The sequence below is a fragment of the Haplochromis burtoni genome, unplaced genomic scaffold (assembly GCF_018398535.1).
Source record: "Haplochromis burtoni strain Fernald_Lab_line unplaced genomic scaffold, NCSU_Asbu1 Contig_31, whole genome shotgun sequence".
Taxonomy (NCBI): domain Eukaryota; kingdom Metazoa; phylum Chordata; class Actinopteri; order Cichliformes; family Cichlidae; genus Haplochromis; species Haplochromis burtoni.
The window spans coordinates 1658572-1673350 of NW_024582392.1; the positions used below are offsets into that span (position 1 = coordinate 1658572).

At 42.7% G+C, this 14779-nt stretch overlaps 1 protein-coding gene across 5 annotated transcripts in view; it reads right to left on the reverse strand.

The window, feature by feature from the left end:
- Positions 1-14779, reverse strand: part of plekhg5b (pleckstrin homology domain containing, family G (with RhoGef domain) member 5b) — a 78819-nt gene that overhangs the window by 18556 nt on the left and 45484 nt on the right. For all 5 annotated transcript variants that reach the window (XM_005918838.3, XM_042219308.1, XM_005918839.3 and 2 more), the window contains 6 exons: positions 6496-6637; positions 5489-5588; positions 5194-5254; positions 4831-4922; positions 4603-4739; positions 2518-2684 (listed from right to left, as the gene is read on the reverse strand). In XM_005918838.3, the coding sequence (XP_005918900.1) occupies positions 2518-2684; positions 4603-4739; positions 4831-4922; positions 5194-5254; positions 5489-5588; positions 6496-6637 (699 nt within the window). The remainder of the gene's footprint in view (positions 1-2517; positions 2685-4602; positions 4740-4830; positions 4923-5193; positions 5255-5488; positions 5589-6495; positions 6638-14779) is intronic.

The following is a 14779-nucleotide window of genomic DNA, read 5'->3' on the forward strand; positions in this document are numbered from 1 at the left end:
CAGACTACTTTAGACCCGGAAGTAGGATTCGTCGTGTCATCACTGAACAACCGGATAAAAACAGCATAAGAGGAAATTAATCAAATGCTTTTCTAAATAAAAAGGTCTTCAGCTGTTTTTTAAAAGAATCAATGGAGTCCGTGCAGCGAAGAGACAGTGGAAGAGAATTCCACAACCGCGGTGCCACAGTCTGAAAGGCCCGATCACCACGAGTTTTAAAACGAGTGGGCAGTACCACCAGCAGTCTCTGATCTAATGACCTTAAAGCCCGAGAAGATGAATGTGGTTTCAGCAGGTCAGATAAATATTGAGGAGCTTGACCATGTAGGGCCCTAAAGGTTAGAACTAAAATTTAACAGTGAAGGGAGGCCAAAACTTGAGTGATATGAGATCTTCTCTTTGGTCGTAAGCACCGGGAATCTTCCCACATCCAAGAAGCTAATCTTCGGTACCTTCTCAGTTGCACCTGGACACCGGCCCTGGTTCCCCTACTTCTTCTTTTCTTCGTGTTAAATCCCACCGATATGTACGGTAACATGCACTCAGGTGAGGAACACACAAAGGTTGGAGGGAAAAATTTTCTGTAACTGTCCCAGCTGTCAAAGTAGCTCTCCATTGAATCTTTGATATACAACAGTGTGCCCCGATCATAAGTATTGGTGGCAGAGACAAAATGAAAACACAGGACGTTAAAAGTAATAGCGCAAGTGACAATAGCGGCCAGTATAAAACTATACCAGCGAGCTGTACTAGCGGCACAAGCGGCAAAGCCACCCCGAGACAGGGCCCGGGTTCAAACAGGTTCAAACACTCCCCGAGGTGCGAGTGAAGCTGAATCAGCTTCAGTCCACACCAGGTGCCACTCCCGTCAGCTAAGAACAGGATAGTGAGGTGAAAATTCACACAGGCTCACCAAAGTGGCACAGTTTGGTACCAAGTGAAATACTACCTGATCATTGTTGCTGATCATGTCCATCCCTTTATGACCACAGTGCATCCATTCTGCTGATGGCTGCTTCCAACATTGTAACACAACATGTCGCAAAACTCAAATCATCTCGAACTGGTTTCTTGAACATGACCATGAGTTTACTGAACTCAAATCACCAGATGTCAGTCTGCTGGAGCACATTTGGGATATGAAACTACTGCTACTACTAGCAAAGTGTACCTAATAAAGTAGCCAGTGTGCATATCTTAATATACTTATAATTTTCAGACTCTTGGCCAGACAAAATAGGCCACTGACCTCTCACCCAACCAACCTTTTTTCTTTTAAAAGTGTCATTCGTGACCGTCACATCCACTCAAGGCATTCCCACATTTTTAAGCAGCGTCTGCATGCAATCACAGTTTAACACAATTCAGCTCTTTATGGGATTTGGGGACCTTTACTCTTCTCTGCAGAAGCTCCAGACAGAACGTGTTGGTACTTGTCTTTTAAGAACAAGACCCTTAATTGATGATCAGTCAGCTCTAAATTCAGAACAAGACAAGCTTTCCAAACAGAGACATGGAGCTAAGCTAATTTGCAACAGACAGTTGTTTCACGTGGCAAAAATCTGTGGTTGCAATTAGAAATAATAGCCTGACTTTGCCTGAAATGAAAAGCCCATTGTTTCAAAAAATCCAAAAGGTTCAGGGAGAAAAATCTGCTACTGTTATTGTGAAGTATATCGAAAGTTTGGGACATGTCACAACATTGCACGGGTGGGTGTTTAGTGAGCAGCGTCGCTATCTGATTACATTATATTGCGTTCTGGGAAGCTGTTAGGAACATTTTTCATGATTTTTTTACAGACTAAACAGTGTTTCAAGCAATAATCAAAAACATTTCACAGATTAAGGGAGGATTAGATACAGTGCCAGTGCTAAAGCCTGACTAATGTCTATTTGTGCTAAAAATCAAAGTTTGCATGCTGAAAACTGTTTTGAGAGCTACAGCAAGCACATTATTTGCCACAACTTGAACCCGATGACCGTCTGCACCATTTCCAAGCTGCGTGTTTGGCAGCCAAGTGGATCGGGATCCTGCAAGCCTCTATTGGCCTTTTAGCATCACTCATCAGTAACAAAACAGGCGCTTCCTGGTGCTGCAGGAAGAGCTGAAGTATAGCAGAGAGAGTTCCTGAGTGACTCATCATCATGTGAGATTCAAAGGTTCAGTCGGCAGTACGACGCGGCATGCACATGCATGCATGTGTGCTCATAGATGCACGAAGAGCTGGCAGAAGATTTGAGTCTGGCAGAAGGCTCAAATAGATGCCCAAGATTCTGCAGTGCCGATAACGCTAATGGAAAACAATGAGGTCATAATGAGATCATGATGAGATACTAGGAGGAGGAGCCCATGGACAACAGAAACAGGTGATATGGAAAATGATAAAGCTTGTGGCGCAAAAACAAAACCAAAAAAAAGATGAAGGGCGTGTCTATGTGCAAAGTGTTGTTCACAGAGGTGGTGTTCGAATCTAATCATTTTCAAAAATTAACCCGTTTGTCCCAGACGTAACTCACCAACAGATCAATGCTTTCGCGGCGTCCGAGAGATCCATGCTCCACCTTCTCACTGCCTGGCGCGAGGATGTAGGGGCTCTGGACTCCAGGCGGCTTCATGTTGGGCAGGCTGAGAGACCGCAAGTCCTTCACGCCCTGCTCCACCTTCAGCTCATCGCCTGGCCGAGCTACACACACACACACAAAAAAAAAAAAAGTCAAGCTGTGTGGAAGAAATACTGGAAAAGTCTTAAGTCATTATTTATCTTTTATAGCAGAAAAAATGCCAAAGAGTTTTCTCTTCAAACTGACTTTTGTTCTGAGTTTGGACTTTTTTTGAACTCCGACCAGCACCCAACAGAATGGGGTGTGATGGTTTTTCTTACATTTTTACAGCCTCTTAAAAACACAGTAGACGGGTTAATACAAATCAAATGTTGGGCTTAGATTAAACCTGCAGTGGTGTGTTTTTGGGTCACTTTGGGGCAGTGGAAACTTCTCACCTTTCAGGTAAATATCTTAGAAACCATGCAACAAAAACAAATATCCCTGGTGAAAGTGCTCACTTAAAGAGAAAACCTAAAACTAGTTCTAACTAAATTCATGTTAAAGCTCAGGAGAGACCGTGATTCAACTTCAAGTGTTTACAGGACCAGAACAGACTAGAGCAGAACAACATAGATTCTCAGACTTCATGCGACCGAACAGCTGTGAACTGTTTACCCTTGACCTCTGTATATTTTTGAGACTGTATGTAACTCCAGTCTGTGGTCAAGAGGTGAGAGAGTGGGAGGGGACAATTTCAAAGAAGAGCAATACTCGTGGTACTGGATCTCATTATGAGCGGCTCTAATGGGCCTTTCATCTAAAAGCTAAACAGCGGAGAAGGAGCCATTTCACCCAGTTTCCACCCTGGAAAAAATTAGGGAAAGTCTAAAGACTCATATCGCTGTTTAGTCAGTGAAATTAGTGAGAATTTTCATGAGACTTTTGGAACAAGATTGAACAGATTAGTGACACATTTTCCACGTGTAGTTTTAATCACTAGTATATTACAAAAGACGCAGTCCACTCCTTTTTCCTGCTTGTCAGAAACACGGGTGTGAGAGGAAACTGGCCAGCCTCATTCGTCTCGATTAACCATTGTTAAAAAGGCACAGAGGTAAGAACAGTGCAACGTCTAAAATGCTGCTGCTGAGGACGAGACTGCTTGGTTTCTAGGAAAAACAACAAAAGCTCCACTTTTCCTGTGGGCCATTTCATTGTGCTATTGAAATTGATTTAAAGAGGGTTCTTACAGTCTTTTTTTTGTCCAGCAACTGAATAACTGACCAAAAAAATATCCTAAACAAGCTGCAGACCTGCAGTTATGTCAGCTATTTTAAAGAAAAGGAGAAATAATTTGATTTGTTGATGAGATTTGCATGATCTTTATTTGTTTTACCGAATCTCATGCGATCAGCTCATGAATTTGAGACAAAATTCAATAGTCATTTACAGGTGAAGGGCTGCAAAATGCATCAAAAGAATGCATTTTCTGCAATTAAAGGGGAGACATTTGGCAACATTTGACTTTGTTCTGCTTATTATTGTGTTATTACAAAAAATAAATCAACCTGGGACAAAATTTTTACTGATTAGGATTTTAAAAGTATTGTACATGATGGATTTTGGTTGCTTCAGTCATATCACAGTGAAATAAAGCTCCTGCGTCTTTATGGGAAACGTATACTCAGGATTTGTGTGAGGGGTCACAGGAAATATGATGTGGAAAAATTACAGTATTGCTCTTTTGGCCTCTGTCGTGCTGATGATTAGTGGGTTTTTGTAGAGGATCTTCAAAATGAATCTGATAATTGAATACCATATTCTTCACTGCTCTTCCTGAACCTTTATCTGCCCTTAAACTCGCTCTGTGTTCAGGCCAGTTTCTCTTTGTAATAAAACACAGCCATAAATTTTAGTCTTGCATATCTAAAAAGATTTCATTGCTGAGAAGTTGTTTCATCTTCTGCAACAGTCGACAGCGATAAATCAGCCACAAGCGCTATTTGTACGAATCGTGACTCATAATTTGACATCACTAAAGTACTTGTTTGGTTTTACCTTTCACTTTGAGGTAGTGTCCTCCAAAACGGTAGGCCTCGAAGTTGAGGGACAGTGGCGTGTTAGACTGATCGAGGAACAAGTCCACCCGGGACAACTCAATGCCATTCCTTTCAAACACAGGACCTAGAACCTCTCTGGTAAGACGTGACGAAGAGAAATAAAATGTAACTATTATATAAACTGTTTTTAAAAACTTTTTAATTCAGTTTTTAACACAATGCTCACCGCAGTGTCTTCTTTTTCATAGCAGGTACAATTTCTGTTTTTATGTCCACATTGAGGTCAAACTTGAGGCTGAAGCACTCCTTACTGGGGTCCTGCAGGAAGAACAGAGGGACTGTGAGTTTACACAGGTGGGACGGGCTGTCCGGCTGTATGCAGGCTCTCAGCAGAGCCACAGGGGGGCTCCTTCATACTACACTGCCTGGCTCAGACAAAGAACAGCCTAGAAGGTGCTATCACGCCATATCTTGGTACAGAGAAAAATGGCAGCTGCTGTATTTAACAACTCTTTGTCTATATCATATAATCTTCCTGGATTCCATCCAAGAACACAGCATGGGTTAAAGTGTTTGCATGACATCTTACATCAGTGTGTCGTCTCCGTGGTTTCTTTTTCACCAGCTTCATCCCCACTGTTTTACGCTCCCTGCAAAACAGTCAAACACATCATCACCCCTAACATGAAGCAGCACTTCAAAAAAGCCCAACATATGAGAAAGTGCCGTCTTCATCTGTCTGCATCACAAATTTTAATGAGATCTGACAGGCGACATGCTTCATGGCTCCAATTTATCCTATAGCATGCAGGGAATAAGAGAGGAAAAGAGGCAAGCAGGAGGAAAACTGGAACACTGGTATGACATAACAGAGGGTTACTGACCCACGGTCACTGCTCCCTTCATCCTCTTCCTCCAGGTCCGAGGGGGGGCTGGTCCGTGGGGGACAGGAGCGTGTGGATACGTTCCGAGCCAGGATGGAGGCTAAAGGTTAACAAATCACAGCAGTCATTCTCTGTGTTGTTTCACAACTAAGTTAACCTTTATTGTAACAAATTTTAATTTGCATTGTTAATAAACGGATAAGTGGTAGTTAATTCAACTTTTCTTAAAAGTTATTTACTGCAAAAGAATGAAAAGATCATTTTTCTGGTTTGCACAGGACTGTCTGGATGATTATTGTAAAATTCTGCTCTCAGTCTATGTAAATGGTAACAGTTTTTACTTCAGATATAGAACAAAAACATAGCATCCTTCGACAAACAAGGAAGTTCAGTGACAGTTACCTGCAGTTCCTGCATTTCCACTACATCGTGGTTTCTTTTTGCAAAGACATATAAAACCAAACGAAACAAATCCCTACACTATAGATCACATAAATCACTGTTGTAACTTATTCATTCTTCCATTCACAGCATGTGTTAAAAACAATACAGATTCTCTTTTATATTGGCACGTTGCTCGGCCGTACATTTAAGGATGCATCCCTACAAATGTCCATTCAGTTCAATTTTATTTATATAGTGCCAAATCAGAACAACAGCTGCCTCAAGGTGCTTTGTACTGGGGTTGCACAGTTTCTACAAAATAACTAACTGGAACTTTGCTGGCACGATTGAAGCCAAAACTGTCTGCATAGAGTGGAAGACAAATTTTTACTTCAATAAAAGTAACAACGCTCACTCAAATTACAAAATGTGCAAATGTGGAATTTCGCGACAAACGCACGTTGAGCTGTGCAAGAGGAAAATGATTTACACGATCTGCCTTATTTAGACAATAACAACAACTCTGAGTCCTTGACATTTACGCAGCGATGGCCTGCAGCGTCATCCTGCAGCGTCATCCTGCTCAGGGAGGGATACCAAATAAAGAAATCATGCAAGTCTACCTTGAGGTTGCAAGTCAAATCGGGGGTGCCGGTCAAAGTGCATGTTGTCTGAATTCTCTGAATGGCAGCGTGAGTCACATGACTCACACAGGTGGAGGGGGCTTTTGCTATTCAGGTCTTGACAGTCTGGGTGGTGACAAACCTAAACACAGAAAGCAAAAGAGGGGGAAAAGAGAAAGTCAGAACAAAATAACTGCCAAGGACATAAAGTGTCTGCATTAAAATACAAAAACAATTTAAATGACTCAGTCAAAGTAAAAAGGGCAAAACAGTCACACACACTTGGAATAAACAGCTCCCTGCCTGACTATTGTTTCAGTTACAATTAAAATGACCACAGAAGCTGTTGTGGGCATTCCTGCGGTTTGGTGACTCCCACCTTCCCACCATCTGTCCCTCAGCGGCATGACAACTAATTGAGTTAAAGTCAGTTTTACAGCACCTGTGCTGACATAGGACCAGCTTGCCCTGACCTAATCCTTACTGGTATCCCCAGAGGTGAAGCAACAAAACTGACCGCAGGTCAGCAACCGCAACACTTCCAGGCCAGAGAGCTCAAGAAGCTCCATAGCTGATGCAACATGCAGCAGAAGGCTGCAGGATTAAAGGATCTCATGGCCCAGACATATACACCCACCCCATGTCAACAATGGGCGGCGAAGCACTGGGGGAGCTCTCCGTGTACACCTCCTCACTCCACCCTGTGTCCCTCTCACCATCACCCACACCCGGCTCAGGAAGCGTGAATGTATGGGGAGATACAATGGAAGTCCCGCTAATGTACTTCCTGTCATTGTTTCCATGTACTCATGAGGAGCAGTGTGTCTGTGCAAGTGTGTGTAAATATGTGTGTATGTGCACAGCAGTGATTTGAGCACAAGCTAGACAGACTAGCTGATATGTAAACAACTATAGAAGGCAAGCGGTAGATGCCATACCCATTACATGAGCCTATTTTAGGCAATAATATGCACAAAAACAATACATCAATAAAGAAAGGAGTTTAAGAGGACAAAATAGACTCAGATTTAAGTACAATGTTCCCAGGCTTGGCGCTGTAGCCTTACATTGTGCAGATGGGACCTGAACTCTTTGAAAGTTGGCTCCATATCCAGATCAGCGGACACTGAAGACCCCAGTAAACATTCAACGTGCCCCCTCTTTGGTCTGCTAATTCACAGTGCAGCCCTGTCAACCCACACTGACAAGCTGCCTTATTAATCCCCTCCTCTCAATGTCTAGCCAGATATAATCGCAGATTTTAAGGAGCAGATCGCAGAGCTGCAGGAGGACAGAAAGGGGGGAGGAAGGGAGTGAGCGGTAGGGTTAAGGAAGGGTGAGGAGTCCCGGTGAAGATATAAAGGCGAGGCAGGAAGGAAAAATAAAAAAGGTCCATCCAGAAGCTTTTCAGAAGTACAAAGCCCCCTAATCTTGCAGCCTAATTGGTGCCTGTGCTCTGTCAAAGCCATCTGACGGTCCTGAAGAGATTAAACAGCCCCATAAGCCAGGGTCTTCTTCTCATTTTCCTCTCCCCAGCTCTGTCGTTTCTGTCCTCTGCCACCACCAGCATAGACTCCTCCCTTCCTCCGATGCACTCATGGTCACTGTACCCAGACACAGCTTCAACCAGAGAAGATTTAAATAGAGACTACAGCGAGAAAAAGAGCAGTGAAGTTAATGAGAGAATGGCCTTTTGTACTGTAGTGAACAGACATGAGATTAAACAGCAATTCCAGTTAATTACAACTTGATTTTTATAGTTTGGGTTGTCATATTGCAGATAGTCAAGCAGGTGTGTTGCTAAAGTTACAGACAGAAATGATGGTCATACCCATGAATAAAAGATTTCAGATCTAAAAACGCAGACATGGGTGCTGATATTCATATTAAAAGTCATCACATGAGCACTATTCAGTGATAAACATCGTGTAAATGGACCGACCTAGTTAGCAAATAGCCGTATCTGCAAGCATTGCTCACTTTGTGGTGACTGTGGTAAAGGAGGACTAAAAGAACAGCCAGAATCTGGGTTAGAACATTTCTCAATAACCACAGTCGATGACGTTCTGTAACTTGCAGGTACAGATAACTGCTGTGTCTCACATCTGACTCACTGACCTCACCTCACCACTCAACAGCTAGAAATAAGTGATAGAAAGTTGTTAAAACATCACATGCTTATGCTTCTCTGAAGTGAATGTCAGTGCACATACACGTGCGCATTTTTGAACAGCAGCGTCAAATATCTCATCACACAGAGATGCTAAGTTCTCCATGAAGTGTGGAGACGCAAAGAGAACCACACCAGAGAAATACAAGCAAATCAGAAGCCATATTTAGACAATAAGATAGGTAGGCCCTCCACGCTATCAAGTCAGGGCGTTCACATTCCTGCAGGAACTAAAGCAGCTGGAAAAAAAAAAAAGAAAATCAGATGCTTTAGCCAAGATAAATGGTCCATCATAGGATGAACTAATGCCTCTCCTGGTGAACCAAAAAGAACCAACTGTTTAAAAAGTCAAATAAACCTAGAAAAGCCTGTAATCTCACAGTCATCACAAGATAGATTTAGCTATCAGAGCTATGTAGCCGTTCAGGATATGTGCAGCTGAGATTTTTGCAATACTGAACATTCCTATCGGACAGTTATTCAGGTACAGCCTGACTTTTACGAAGCATTTCTGGATACGGATCAAAATGGAAAAAGGTGGAGGAGGGTACAAATGAAGTTGGAGGTGGCGGTGTGAGACAGCTGACAGGAAGCCGCGCATGCCTCAGACGGTGAACGTATGAGTGAGTGCGTGCGAGACAACATGTGTCATATGAGTGCGTCGCGTGAGTCCCCTGCGTGCCTGCTCTCAGATCTGCCCGGATTAGTGGGGTAGTTTGGGGCGGCATGACTGCAGATGAAAACGCTGAAAACACAAACACACACAGCCCCAGCTTCGCCCCTTACCCAACAGCTGAGAATACACACACAGGCCCCAGCAGCGGCCCCTTGACTTGGCTTACCAGATCCGATGCCACGTGGCACGCGCTTATGCATCCTTGCTTTCACACATCCTGCAGCTTGCCAATTCTCCCCACATGCATAATTGAACGCACAAATACAGGCATGCCTGCTCAAAAATTGTGTCATCGATGAGCCGCACAGCAGTTGTTCAGCTGTAATAAAGCTGTTTTTGTTTGAAAGAAGATGACTCGAGTCTCCTGAGGTGAATCAGGATTACCTCAACACAGTCGTCCATGCAGGGACACACAGTGAGGCTATATCCACACACATACATGACAGCTGAGGATTATTTTATTAAAGAAAAATTGCTTTACAGAACATTAGGCTACTTCACACAGTGACCTTAATGACATTACAGTGGGGAATGGTTATCTTAAGTTTAAATTCAAATTTCTTAAACATGATTTATAATTAAAAGATGAAACTTGTGGGTTTGGAGCCACATCAGCCAGGCAGTTTAATTTGGCTGCGAGCTCCTCACCACCACCACCACCAATAATTTTGGTATCCTGAGGACAATTTTATATAAGTGCGGACAGCTTGCCACATCCTCACAAGCTGGTAATAACGCTTAGTGCATCATATAATTCCGCACACAGAGAGAAAGGCAGCAGACCCAGATTACAGATCTGAGTGAGTGTGATACGAGGCCCATCCATCACAGGGCTGCTTTAAAGACAATCTGCTCAGTAATGCAAAAAGCCAAAGCTACACTCCTGCCTGTCTGCAACCTGACTTCAGTTCCCCCTCAAACCTTACTCAGCCTTCCTCCGGAACAGCTTGTCCTGCCAGAGAACACCTAGCGCTTATGTAATAGCACGCATCACTGTGTGCGTTTGCATCACGTTAAAGTTGAAGAAGAGCAACGAGATATGGTTCCTCTCTGTGTGGTCTGAAAGAAGAGGGGGAAAAAGACTAATCCTAGTTTTGTTCTGTAAGTGTCATTAGGAGGTAGAGTTTGATGGGAATTTATCAGCTATTCAGAAAAGCTGAAAACTAAACCAATCTTACATTATAAATACAAAAAAAAAAGAGTTACTTATTAGGTTGATAAGCTTAAAACTTGATAGAAGACTACACCAGTCTATCCGATTCATCTACAAAAACACACAAATCAGTGATTATCAGTGGTGCTAGAGTGATTTTTGTTTTTAATCACAGACCCTGGCCCAGTGTAACCCTGTTCAGGAATGTTTCATCCACTGCACAGCAGACAGCCCCGGATGGTTTGAATCGAAAGAGCTCAGAGAGGACACGTGCGCTGCTATAACCAAATGTCCTGTACGTTTGCCAAATTAGTCAGTTCTTCTTCATGTGCGGTGGCCCAGCGCTTGTAAAATCACAAGTACTGATTTAAGTCGCTGAAAGTACAGATTTAATCCCACCCTTATTGTCGCCTGTCAGAGTTGACACCACACTTCAAAAGCGTTGAGCCAGCAAGTTGGGCTTTGTGCTTTGTCAGAATTGTTCTCACAAAATGTGTTTTATTCTTACAAGGGAATCCTGTTTAAAATGTCTCATCGGCTGGTTTTCGGACGCATACGTCTTGGTAACTTAAAGAGCAGCGCACAGGCGAGCTTTACCAGGGGAACCATGCATGACTGTCTTCAAGCATTCCTTGAGGCAGCCTCAAACAGGCTAGACCCAGTACAGACACAAGTTCAGAAGGAGTGCATTAACCCCGAGGCAAAAGGGAAACATTTTTGTAACATAATAGGAATTTGTTACAAATAATAGGAAGTTGTGTTTTCTGATATTTTTCAATTGAAAGCAGGAGCACCGGTAACAGCTTCAAGAAGACATTTGGTAGACACCCAGAAGAAGAAATAAAAAGGAGACCCGTTATGCTTTTATTTTTTGCAGAAGTGAATGGATGGATGGATATGCTTTTACAGTGGCGGATGCTCATATTAAAAATGGCCACAAACATTTGTTTTCAGGCAGTTTTTTCCCCACTCTTGGCTCTGTCAAAGAGAAGGGATATTTCTAACATGCTTATCTCACACACACACAGCTCCGGCTATGGGCAGAAATCCTCGTCCCACCTGCTATTCAAACCATCTGTTGACGAGGCGCAGCCAATCAAAATAAAGCTGACTGAAAGCAGCAGTTTTTCTGGCATGCCACACATCAGATGACAGAAAAAAGTTCACACCCTACACCACACAACTTTTAGAAATCATTAAATACAGTTTTAGGTTTTATTTTTTTTTGTTTCATCCTTTCTTTTCACTCTTGTCATTGATGTCCCAGCTGCAGTGGCTTTATGTGGAAATACAACTTAAATGGCTTGTTTCAGTCAGTGGATGAACTGAGAGGGGCAGTATCTTAATGCGTTTAAGAATAAATCGACTGAGCTAGGAATATAAAAAGGATATAATAAGTCCCCTTTAATAAATGTTGTTTTACTTTTAGAGTGTGTGTATATTCCAGGGTGGATATGGACAGATGGGTTTATGTAATACATGTAAACGTTCTGCATCTGAGAGAAAAACATAGCTCCAAAAGGAATAAAACATATTTTTTCATTGCCTATTCCTACACAACACTCTTCTACTGCACCGACAGACATGGCTGTATGTAACAGTGGTGCCCACACCCATAGAACAAACTCAACTCCCTATCATTGTTCAAAGTGGTTGTCATCAACCACCCCCCACCCCAGCCTGTCCACCACCACACACACACACACACACACACACACACACACTATAGAGAACATGGAATCAAAGGTAGCCTGAATCAACACAAAACACTGTATGCTTCATATTGAGTATAATGCATAACACTGTTTGTTTAAGTTGAATGTATAGTTCGAGGTCAAGCTTCTGTCAGACAGTGAAGGAGCTCACTGCACTCCAGTGTTTGTTGAGATTGCAGGTGACATCTATGTGCAGTGTGTTTAATTACACTCGCCAACTTTGATGCTTACCATCGTTCCACTCCCACAGAAGAAGCTGTGTTAAGGTCCTGTCTTGACATGCACGCATTGACTGATTTGGCAGCTGGTCGAGATTCTCCTCCGCAGTCAGTTATTTTAGCCTCAACACTGCTGCTCATCAGTTATGGAGCTGGTCTGGATAATCCTGCTACAAGTCAACCTCTCACCTTCTTCCAGCTGTGAACACCCCCCTTTTTACAAAAACACGGAAGGAAAAATGCTCAAGTGCATCTCAATAAGCACACCTACGCACACAAATGATTGGTTAGCACCAGACCAGCAATAGTCATGCACAGTCTTGTTCGAATACTGCGACTGCATTTAAGTCAGTTAAACATCCAGACAGACTTTGGTCAGATGAACTCACACAGTCTAAAACATCAAACTAATTAAAGGTAACTCAGACATAAGAACACATCACCCGTGGTTCATAGTCTGAGGCTTAAAGGCAGATAACCACTGTCTGATTTTTTATAGTCAAATACACTTATGTACTAATGTTTGACCTGTCTGCATAAATACAAGACACTACACAAACACAAGTGTACTTTCTCTGGGAAATGAAGTACATGGAGCTGCTGTACTTCAAACAAGCAGTTATTACATAATCTGAATCCTCTGCTGCTACTATGAGGGGATCCACTGGTTAATCAAAGATAACAGACTTGCCCCCTTTGTGGAACGGGTCACTGCAAATTAAAAAGTTTTTCTAAATGATCATTTTATCCTGCTGCCATCTACAGAGCAAGATGGTGTGAATAAGTCGACTGAACACCTATGGGAGATTTGGGAGCACTGGTTTATAATAGTTTCACTATTATCAAAACATCAAATGAGGAAAAATAGTGCTCCATCCCTCCCGTAGGGTTTGTGAGCCTGGAAAGGGAATCTGTGAGATCACCTATTGGTTTGTGAAGTCGTGCCTCTAAGACTCAACTGGAGCATTTCAGCCATTGTCATCTGCACCAGAGACTGAGGCAGAGGTGGATCTTTTTATCAAGCTGCGTTTCTTTTTCAGTACCTTTGTCTTAAGAGCCCCCTTTCATTGTCCTCTCGGGACTAAAGCACGCAGCCCCATAGGGCCTCCCTGTGTATGCTGGAGTGGGCCTACTTTCCTAAACATTACAGAGTTGCCATTAGCTGTGGCCCAGTAGGTGGGATTGAAAACAGCACAGAGTAAGGCTGCAGGAGATCAAAGAGGTAGCCTGGGCAGGCCAGGCCCACGTCTGATTTATTTTTCAATAAATAAACAATGCATCTGTTGAGGAGTGCCATTGGAGAGCCCCGCCGCCGCTGCTGCTGCTCCTTGGCTCGCTTTCTTCTGCTGCCATCTGTCCTCTGGCTAAGCAAAGGGGGCGGAGGAGGATAGCCAGGCCCCGGTTTTTTACTGCGGCCCTTATGCAACACGACTGTCTGCCTGTCTGCACGCCTGTTCCTCATTAAGAGACTCTCCCTCACCGTGGTACAGTACAGTGCTGACGCCTTGCACACATATGGATTTACTCAAACAGAGGCACTTGTTGTGTTACATCTTTCCAAGAGAGAGCCCAAGTGTGTGTGTGTGTGTGTGTGTGAGAAAGAGAGAGCAAGAGCGAAACCGTGTGTTCACCAAACTTATGTATACTCATAAAAAGGCCGACAGTGGTAAATTCTGGTGATGGTACTCATTCATTAAACAAAGATCAAGTGCAAGCAGGAGAAGCAGTTAACAAGGGATGATGTCATTCAAAGGCAAGTGGAAATAAAACAATAAAAGCAAAGATATACAGCCTAATGACCCCTACATGACATACTGCCGATTTAACCAGTGGACAGGTAAGAAGTGATCATTTATACTTTTACTGTGTTTGCAGTTTTACTACTTAAAACTAGTAACTGCCAGCAAATCAGCTGAATCATTTTTAATTCAGTTAACTGAAATTTTATTGGATGTAAGTACTTAGCTTCTCCATGCCAACATTTTTAGGCACTTTTAAAAACCAGACACCTGCCAAGGGTTTTCATCCACAGCAGAAAAGTTGAAGGTCACTTTAGGATCTTTGGATGGATGTTCAGAAATTCTGTTTGCAATCCTTTTGAGAACAATGACACATTTTATAGAAAGGTTATGAGATTTCTAAAATGGTGATGGAAAAAAAGGGCCTTTTCTTCTTTTCTTTTTTTTTTAGATGTTGTAAAATACTATAAATAGCAGAAGACATCTATAGCTGCATGTTTCTGGGAAGAAGTAAAAGTTCTCATCAGCCGAAAGTCCCTGTAGGAGCAATAACGAATTAGCCTGTTCTCATTCCCAGAGCATCTGATACTGCCATTTTGTCAAACTCATGCTA